This window comes from Abramis brama, assembly GCF_963993115.1.
Source record: "Abramis brama genome assembly, chromosome: 4".
Lineage (NCBI taxonomy): Eukaryota > Metazoa > Chordata > Actinopteri > Cypriniformes > Leuciscidae > Abramis > Abramis brama.
The window spans coordinates 24803246-24813424 of NC_139966.1; the positions used below are offsets into that span (position 1 = coordinate 24803246).

General features: G+C 36.7%; 1 protein-coding gene and 1 long non-coding RNA gene across 2 annotated transcripts; both read right to left on the minus strand.

Annotated features, from left to right (window-relative positions):
- Positions 1 to 3197: 3197 nt before the first annotated feature.
- On the minus strand, positions 3198 to 4389 carry LOC311081994. Its single transcript, XR_014606075.1, has 5 exons — positions 4330 to 4389; positions 4171 to 4212; positions 3992 to 4066; positions 3495 to 3551; positions 3198 to 3252 (listed from the first exon to the last, which is right to left on the minus strand). It is a non-coding gene; the product is annotated as an uncharacterized lncRNA (long non-coding RNA).
- Positions 4390 to 4430: 41 nt separating this feature from the next.
- Positions 4431 to 7090, minus strand: LOC311081415 (uncharacterized protein; the record flags this gene model as incomplete). The annotated part of the gene is made up of 5 exons (XM_084111954.1): positions 6967 to 7090; positions 5100 to 5178; positions 4867 to 4978; positions 4648 to 4773; positions 4431 to 4510 (listed from the first exon to the last, which is right to left on the minus strand). Exons 2-5 carry the CDS (start codon positions 5175 to 5177, stop codon positions 4431 to 4433), a joined length of 396 nt encoding a protein of 131 aa, XP_083968080.1. The 5' UTR covers position 5178; positions 6967 to 7090.
- Positions 7091 to 10179: the final 3089 nt, after the last annotated feature.

Sequence of the window (10179 nt, forward strand, 5' to 3'; positions counted from 1 at the left end):
AGTTTGAATGGTTGCAGTAGTGACAATGATTGTTGAATAATGTCATTCTCAAGACTTGTCAGGGGAGCAGTATCATTGTTTAAGTTGGAAAGTGCAGCACCCACTGGCTCGTGTTGCTCATACAAGCGTTGAAGCATGTCGAATGTGCTGTTCCATCTCGTGTCAACCTCCTGTATCAGTTTCAGAATTGGTCTTCCCATCAAGCCCTGCATCTCCACAAGCTTGTCCTTTGCTTTGCAGCTGGATCTGAACAACCCCACTATCTTTCTGGCCTTTTGGCGTATTTCATTGATGACTGGGGTTTGATCTAGTGCCTTTTTCACAATCAAATTTAAAGTATGAGCAAAACATGGGACATGGCAAAGGTGGAGTAGCTGGGCACTTAGGATCATGTTAGATGCATTGTCAGTCACCATGCACTGAACTTTGGAGGTTATTCCCCACTCAGCCATTAGCAAGGCTTTAGCCTCCATGAGATGCTGGGCTGTGTGGGTTTGGTAAAACCTCCTTACACCCAGTACAACAGTTGCCATTTTTGCCTCTGGTGTCATGTAATGGCAAGTCACATCAAGATATCCGTCCATATTAATGGAGGACCACATGTCAGCCGTAAGGCTAACAAATTTGGCCTTTTGTAGGTCCTCCATTGTCTTCTCCTTGGCTTTGTCGTACTTTTCGCTGACCATTATTTTAAGCACCTTCCGGGATGGGAGGACATAGCTTGGATCAAGCTTGTTCACAAATGCCCTGAATCCCTCATCGTCCACAATGGTGAAGGGCTGCAGATCCTTCACCACCATGTGTCGAAGAGCCTCATCCAATTCCCTCTGTCTGACTTTTAAAAGAGAAGATAAAACATACTTTCAGACAAATACATTGGAAAAATACAGCTTCAATTAGTGCACATCTATTAAAAGTATAGCCTACTGGTTCATTATTTGGAAACCTTTCTAAACAAAGTTATGTTATGAACGTTTATGCTCAGTGTGCAGAGAAAAATGTTATGGAATGTAGAACTACAACAAATAGGAAAACCAAAATGATGTCGTCACTGGCAGTATATTGGGTACTCATATGTAGACCTATAAAATGTATATTCACATAATATTATATTATATTATATTATATTCACATTGAAGCTATTTTTAACATGATTGGCAGTTGTGATTGGGACATTAGGTTGTAGGGCATTGGGCTATGGACTTTATAAACAGGTCCCTAAAAGGTTGTAATTATATTTCAATTATAATTATATTTCAAACAATGCATACCTTGCTTAGATGGCCCAACAGTGTCAGTACCAGGCCTAGGTACAGGGGGAATGCCATCCTCTGCACCCTGCAAAATGGCAGGATGAGTGCTCCTCAAATGGCGCATCATGGATGATGTATTGTTGCAGTAGGATAGATACCGATCACAATACACACATCTCACTTTATTTGGGGTTTCTAAATGGAAATGCTCCCACACCACAGATGTACGGCATCTCTTCTGGGGAGCTTCCATTTTATCTATCTATCTATCTATCTATCTATCTATCTATCTATCTATCTATCTATGAATCTATCTATGTATCTAGATATGTATCTATAATCTATGTATGTATCTATATATGTATCTATCTATAATATATGTATTTATATATGTATCTATAATCTATATATGTATCTATCTATAATATATGTATTTATCTGTAATCTATCTATATATGTATCTATCTATTAATCTAGCTGTCTATATATATTTATATCTATATATCTATTAATGTGTCACTATATGTATGCTCTGTCTGTCTCTAGCCTATCAGTCAATGTGTTGTGTAAATTTAAATGTAAGCCTAAATTGCTTATAACTAATCAAATCGCACTATGTCACTATATCAACAAAAATCCGCTATCTCAAAGTCAAACTCCTCTCACAAAAACCCACAAGGTCAAAATGCGTTTATTTCACTTTTATACAGATGTGCGATTGTGTGGTCTGTTCCCGACCGTGTCAATCAAACGCTGATTCGGCGGACCACACCTGATGAAACACTTAGTGAAACACTTCGAGGCTTCGTTTGGCCATAGTCACGTGACATGGGTGTTTCGAATCACGCTTCGGATCAGTGTTTCGACACATCTGCGCTTCGGGATCTCGCAAAGCTTCGGAACGACTGTTTCGCATCAGCCATCCTTAGCTGCCTGCCTCTGACCCCTTGCCTGGTTCTCTTTCTCTTAGATTTATTTGTGTTGTAAATTCAAGAAAACTTTTCGTTTTGCATTTCCTTTAACATTTTCCCCCAACATTATTTTTTTTTTTCTTGCACATTTAATTATTTATGTAGAATTTTGTGGATTTATTTATATATTTATTTGCGTGATTAAATATGTATTGTTTTGCAGGTTTTGCCCTCCATTGTTTCAATCAAATCGAACCGAAAATTTGTTCCCCCTATTTTCCTATATTCAACATCAATACCTGAACATGTTTTTTCAGTTGGGCTGGCACATGTTTCAGTGTCTCTGCAATGTAACACTCTATGTCCTTCTCTCCCAGATCAGACTTTCATTTCATAACAGCATCTGGAACAAAACAGAAATCATGAATATTACATTGTAAGTAGCCTACCATTTATTTATGTGCTCAAATTCACTTTATCAATATAATACTATCATTTTAAGTTTGGTAAAGGTATTTCACTTACAAAAGTTATTATTAGAATTATAAAAGCAATAACGCACTTGAGGCAAGTGCAGTATTGTGAATAAGTTATGGCTCATATTTTTAACACAAAAAAGTGCACAGTGATTTTATACTTTTAAATGGCTTAACATTCTGCAAAGCATCCCTTGTTATATGCAAGAAAGAAATATATTTTTAAATGACATGAGTATGTAGGATGTCCAGTAGGATGAGTATTTCTCTCTGGGTGGCTGCCAGGCTGTCTACTTTTCATAGCAGAACCTCCAGTGTTTCTGCAATTAGAGAGAACAAGTTACACACTTGGTGAGCCAAAAAGTAGCCTAATGTTAGTGTAATATATTAACTAATCTAATAGGAGGAAAAATTAACTTTACACCATAATTCACTTAAAACACTATCTAACAGAAGAACTCCGTATCAATATGTACTCTTTTTCTTTTTAGAATTTACATTCGATGCATTTGTTTCTTAGGCCTATAAAATGTACCTTTAAGTTCACTCTTCACTCTTCGTTGGGTCGTTGGGTCTTCGTGTTGTCAGCCCTTGCAGATGTTTGTCTCTCCTCTAAAAAAGTTAAGTAATGTTATACAACAAGCACTCAACTTTGAATTATCCTGTGTGGGAAAAGTCACTCTTGTATGGACAATTTGATTCCTCGTGATATGACCAATTTAACAATGTTATTTTGTTGCATACGCAATGTCATTATCATTCCCTCATCTAACTTCTAACATCAGCTACTTTCAATTCAATCTAAAATCAATTCAAATAAAGTTTACAGATGTTGAATACAAATTAAATTTTACCTTCAGTAATATATTCTGCCACAGACACAGAATCAAATATGGGTGATTCATCAAGATCTGCAAGCATGATAAAAACACATTTGTCAACTTGAACCTTGAAAAACATTGAGACGAATCCACTAAACGGATGTGCTACTTTTGCCTGTGATATTTTACTATAAAAACCTGTCTTAGTAGGCACCAATAGAATGTTTTAAGCAGTTGCAATCTAATCAAGTCATTGCCATTATGTTCTGTACAACAGGTACAACATTTATATATCTGACAAATTGTTCTTAAATAATTTACAATAATACATTTATCGTGAAAATTATTAAAAGGAAGTTTCTGTATAGATCATGGCAGCAGTAATTTATCCAATAATAATTTCCATTTGCATAGTTAGTTTATCAGTTTGGCTATAAACCAGCACAGACAGTGTACAAAAAAATGTCAGTGGGTGCGATTAATTCTTAGTGAATTCACCCCATAGAGTTAAATCATTTATTCAATTCTACCTTTAGATAAATCATGTGATGTACTGGGATCTGAATGGTCATAGGTTGCATTCTGGGAAGACTCTTTGACTTTTTCTATTTTGAGTATACAAAGACAAAAAAGAATTACATGTAATTGCAGAAAATATATTTTACGTATTCATGGGACTATACTGTTTGATGTGTTTGTACTAATGTACTTGGTTTATGTTGGGGTGGGATGGGAAGTGTAGCCTCTGTTGCTGTATCAAAGACATGTAAAATAACAAATATGTTTCAGGGGGGAAATTTTCATTTTAAACATTAATTTTACATAATTTATTTGGTTGTTTAAAAAGAGCATACACATATACTTATACCTTTGTCTGGCCTTTTCTCAACAATTGATGGGTTTTTTTTAGGAAATGGTCCATGTAAATAGCATGCAAAATGTTAATTTACTTTAACCTTTAACTTTAATTTAAATTGCCATTTGTTGAATGGTATATACAATGGTACCTTGATGCTTTCTTTTTCTTGGGGTCGCCTGCAGTGTCTCATCTAAATAGATCACACATTATTAATGTGCAGTTAGCAATGTATTCTTTGAAAGTTGATAATGATATGACTTTTTCTGTTTCACTATCAGAAGGTCTTAATGGACTACACAATACTCAAAGACTGAAAGTAATGCATACCATCGCTGCTGTCATCATACCGGAGAGGTTTTCTTTTTGGCCTTTTTGTGTAGGTGTCAACATCACTCTCCACGGCAGAATGGTATTCTGCTGCTTTACACCACTTGAGGGCCTTTGCAAAATTGTCTAAAAATATAAAGCCAATGGTAAAACAATTAAAATTTAATCATAATGTATAATCTGATCATTAAAGTATCCTCAAAATAAATTAAACATTACCAGTATTTGCCAATACACGGATTTTCCTGGAAATCCAATTTTGCTCATCAGGAATGTCTTCTTTTTTTGCCCTTTTAGTGGGGTTTGTAGGTGGCCAGTAGCTGTATTGTTGCTAGAATGCGTCCAGTGAAGTCAGAGACATTGTTAAAATATTTACATACATTTCTTAATTTTTATATTTTTGATCAAGATTATATTGTTAATGTGGAAGGTTATGAAAAATGTTCTTGTACCCCATTTTCCCTGTGTGTCCAGCACTGGGCTACAATGCCAACCGTCGACTCCTCCGTGAATTCAACGACGACATACATACTAATACAAAAAAAAAAAAAATACAAAAGATTCACTGCTGGTGTAAGATGGCCATGAAAGTCACTGTGTCTCCATTTTCGATCTTGATTGCTCTCTTTTCAGTTCGTTTTTTGGAGATCCACCTCATTGTCGTTTGTTTTTTACTGAAGTTGTACACCCCCAGAAGAAATGAGTGGCAGGGCTCGATGAACAATGGTGCAGGACTATGATAAATTCTGCAAAGAACATGTCCATCTTTCTCCTCATCGTTGTGATCTCGCAGCCATTGTCATCGTCTAGGATGAATGCTCTATCCTTGCTCTTCTTTGTTTGTCTGTCTTTGTTGTTTTTAATTGTGGATGCACATCTTTCCTCAATCCTGTTGGCAATCTGGCTAAGAGGGTGTGTTCCACTTCGTACCATCTTCTTGATCGTATGCAGGTATGTTTCGAATTTAAATGCACTGCAGTTGTCCAGACCATTAAATTGTACAGCATCATCAGTGATGTGGAGCATTGAGTGGATGTTGTACACTATGAACTCATTTCCATAGAGCTCTCGTCCTCTGCTGACAAAGTAGCTGAGCAAGCATCTTGCATATTCTGAGTACTTATTGACCAGTGTTGGGGAAACTAAAAACCTGACATTTCTCTCCTTATACTGAAGGCCATGGGACATCAGATCATTGAGGTCTGCAATAACATCATCTAGGAAAGTCAGATCGGTGGGTTTCTTGTTTCCGCATGTCAAAATTACTGGAAAAAACGATGATGGGCTTGAGGTGGACAGCACAGAGCACAGGCCACATAACTTTACTTGAGCTCTTGAACAATGGCAGGCCGTCAACGTTGAATGACAGATTAATTGTGTCATGGTCCAGGATCTCTTCAACAGGGTATTTCTCCAGTTTGTCCAGCAACTGTTGACGCAGTGGGTAATGCAAATACTCCATGCCACATTTCTGCATTGTGGTTATTTTCCTTGGCGTTTTGAGCAGAGTACGAGCAGAGGATGGAAGATCGGTGTGGCCATGTTTCTGAAGAATCTTCAACAGATGGTCAACAGCATTGTTCTTTACTTCGAACTGAGAAGCCCAGGATGCCAGTTCTGTTTCCAGGGATAAGCTTGCCATGCTGTCTTCCTGGTCAGATGTACCATCTTTTTTTTCTGCAGTGTCCATGACTTCCTCTAAGTCATCCTCCCAGTCAGTTTCTTCTGAAGGCCAGGATGCTTCAGAGGACATTGGAGATGAAAGATTCATTGTGTTCTCCGTGGAACCTAAGGTATCACCTGCATCCCATTGACCTTCTGTGACTGTTTTGGACTCTTCCAGACTGTCCAATTCAGTGCTGTTATTTTGTGTAGATATCTTTTGAAGAACACGTTTAGTTGCTCTCCAGGATCTTAGATATTGCCTTGAATGTTCTATTTTGTCATCACTCATTGTTAAGCCTGTAAATATTTTAGTGTAATGTCTGAATGTGCTTCTGTTTTTCTAACAACAATTTAATGAAGGTCACCACTCTTAAAGGAGAAGTTCACTTTTAAAATGAAAATTCTGTCATCATATACTCACCCTCACCCAGACAGTTTTTGGGTCCCATTGACTTCCATAGTATTTTTTTTTTCCTACTATGGAAGTCATTGGGACCCAAAAACTGTCTGGTTACTGATAATCTTCTAAATATCATCTTTTCTGTTCATCAGAAGAAAGAAATTCATACAGGTTTGAAACAACATGAGGGTGAGTATATGATGACAGAATTTTCATTTTAAAAGTGAACTTCTCTTTTAATATTTGTCACTTACCTTGATCAGTGGCTGCTGGGCTGCCAGAGAAATTCAAGAAGCAAATTCTGGGAAATATGTCTGTCAGAGACAATCAGAGCATAGAAATCCCTTTATTTTGGGAAACATCTCACTTATCATTTTTGATTGAATAATTTTAAAGCAACAACATGGAACTTTTCCTCTGCGGTCGCCCTACAGGTTGGAAGCGGAATTGTCCATTACCGCTGTCGTAAAATGATTTACGGTTACTGTATATGAAGCATGCAGGTTTTTTTCATATGGGCAATGATAATATTATTAATCTTCCCCCTTTCATAATTTATACATGTTTAGTAGACTAAACATTTTAACTCAAACATTTGCGATTTGCATGTCGATTGCAATGCTCAAATCTGAACGAGAATGATAGCGATAGCATCCTAACCATCTAAAACTACCATGTTAGTGTTTACTAGCTACCAGATTGATAATTCGCTCATCTACTAGCTGATTCATGAAGATAAATAAATGGAGGACCAGATAGTTTCCGTAACGTAGCCAGGCAGACAACAGATTAGAAAAACTAAAGATAGTATGCAAGCAATTTACAGTTACTTACTAGTTCAACAGCATGACGGCCAAGTCAGCATCGGTCTGGTAACTCTCCTCCTCCATAAGCTAACGCCAGCGAGCAAACGCTCGACCAATATTGATCCTCGTCCTGCCTTTCAGTTTATCACTCTCACTTTTCCTCTTCCGACTCTACTCCGACAAAACCTTGGACTTCTTACGTTTCGCTGCTGCTTCAGCCATGACGAAAACAGACGTACGAAAACAAACGCGCTGGTTGGCCACATTTGAGGAAGTGGTGGGCAAAGTGACGTATGCCGTAAAGCAGTCGAATTTTGTAGTTCTTTTTGAGCGCTGGTTACTACCCGCACCCCGAAGTTACATAGTGCCAGTAAAAGCGATACAGACCCCGTCAGGCTCTGGCAGACGTCTCATTCAACCTATTGTAAGTCGATGTACTATCACAAGGGTCTTGGAAATATATTATGAAGGTTGAAAAGTTACATGTTGTTACTTTAATTTCTGTGTAAAATTCACTGTGCAAATGGTAACCCATCATTAAAAACACATCTTACTAAAAAGTCTTAGACTACATAAAAGTCATAAAAGTCTTAGATGACTACATAAAAAGTAAAAATAATAAACGAAGCTTGAAGTGAAGCTAAATAATATTACTTACCTTGAAATAAAAGATGGCAAGAAAATAAACTCAGTGGAGGAGGCACTTGAAAACCATGTCAAATCTAATAAATTAAAAAAAAAGATAATCATTGGGTTGGTTTTGGTAAATGCATTGGTATCATGAATTGAAAAAGCGATCAGAAACTGCAAGAGCGAATCAAATTGAATCATGAAATCTATATGAGTCTCCAGGCCAACATCTGACTTATAACTTTTAAATACTAAGAATGTATCTGGTAGGCATTCAAAACATATACTTACAAAGACAAAGTCGCAATGTGCTAGGGCTCTTAAAAGAGCCGTTGGGGTGTAGTTAGCTGCTGTTGACACACAAGGAAAGGGGAGAGAAAGTAGAAACATCTAAATATGAGTTAGATATATCTGTATGAATTAAAATGCATTACATTTCGGCAATGATTTTAGATTAATCTGCTTTATCACTTACAATAATCAGACTGCAATATATACTGAAAAAAAGAGAAGAGAATAATTATTTTCATGGTATAAATTCCAAAAGATAAAGGCTCTTGATTTATTAATATATCAATTGCATAAAAAAAAAAAAATACATGAGAAGAATGCAGTAATGCATCTGATGCATCTAAGAAACCACATTAAGTCAGTAAAATACATTTTCTCTCTTGAAAATACTACTACTAATTAGTATTATTATTTTTAAAACTGTTAACAGTAATAATAGAATATAATTATTATTGTCATTATTATGAATAGTATTAATACTAATAATAACTATTATTATTTGAGTTTAATTATCATTAATAGTAGTAGTAGTAATACTAATAATAATAATGATTATTATTATTGACACTGTTAACAATAACGATTGAAATAAAATATAATAATAATTATTGTTATTAATAAACAATAATAAAATAAATAAACTGATGATTGTAACGCGGGAATGATTCCAAACACCTCCCCTACGATGATGAGTGACAGGTGACAGGTCTGAGAATGCGTGCGCTACACAAGTAGTGCGAAGGACGGAAGATGATGAGTAACTGAATAAATAGCCTAAATGAATAAAGAGTAAGGCAAAACAAATAGCCTAGTAGTCTAATGAAACGTATGGATTGATGCATATCTTTGCAACATTATTGAATTAATCTGTCACTATATGCCTCTGCCTACGTTTGCAAAGAGAAGAACATTTTAATTTGATTCACAATTAAATGTTACAATTAGTTTACATGCAATGAGTAGCCTAGTTTTGGTTGTTGTTGGTGGCGTTATTGCATCCCTAGTTATGCCTACAATGCAAAATTGTTCCCTCGCGATTGGAAGCTCCTGTCGCCGCCGCATACGCATTTCAAAACATCGCAACGTGAAATGCCACAAAAAGCGGTTTGTGAATAGGTCTTAGTGAGTTAGGAGTCCTCTCGACTTCTTTTAAGCTGTCCCAGGCTTAGGTGCTACTTTTAGGGCTAAAAGGAGTCCTAAAGTTACGAGTGACACGCCCATTATTTTTAGGAGTTGCTCCTAAATTCGCCAGTTAGGAGCTACTTTTAGCCTTAAAATTCTTTGTGAATACGGACCCAGATGGTTACCTGACACCACTAAATTTACTGGGCAGATAATTCAGTTCTCCACCAGGGGGAGAAACAAAGGGAAATTCCCAATCTGCTACACAAATATAAATCACAAGAATAAACAGTGAAAATACAAATACAAGTTTATTATTTAATAAACATTTTTATTTTTGAATTTTGGCAGGGTAGGCAGTGCCTAGTTTGCTTACCCAGACCGCACGTCACTGGAAGGGAGGGACACTTTCACCAGCTGCACTTACTGCTACGTGCACAGTGATGTGCTCCCTGGTGGTCGTCTGCTGCCGGTAGATGTGGTGCTTTCCCTTCTGGCAGATCACCTTCGACTTTGGCTTATCTCTGAAGCCCGTCTCATCACAGTTCCACAGCTGATGAGGTTTGTCATGCAGACTGTGGGGATTGATAATTTTAACAAGCAAATTGAAAAAATGAT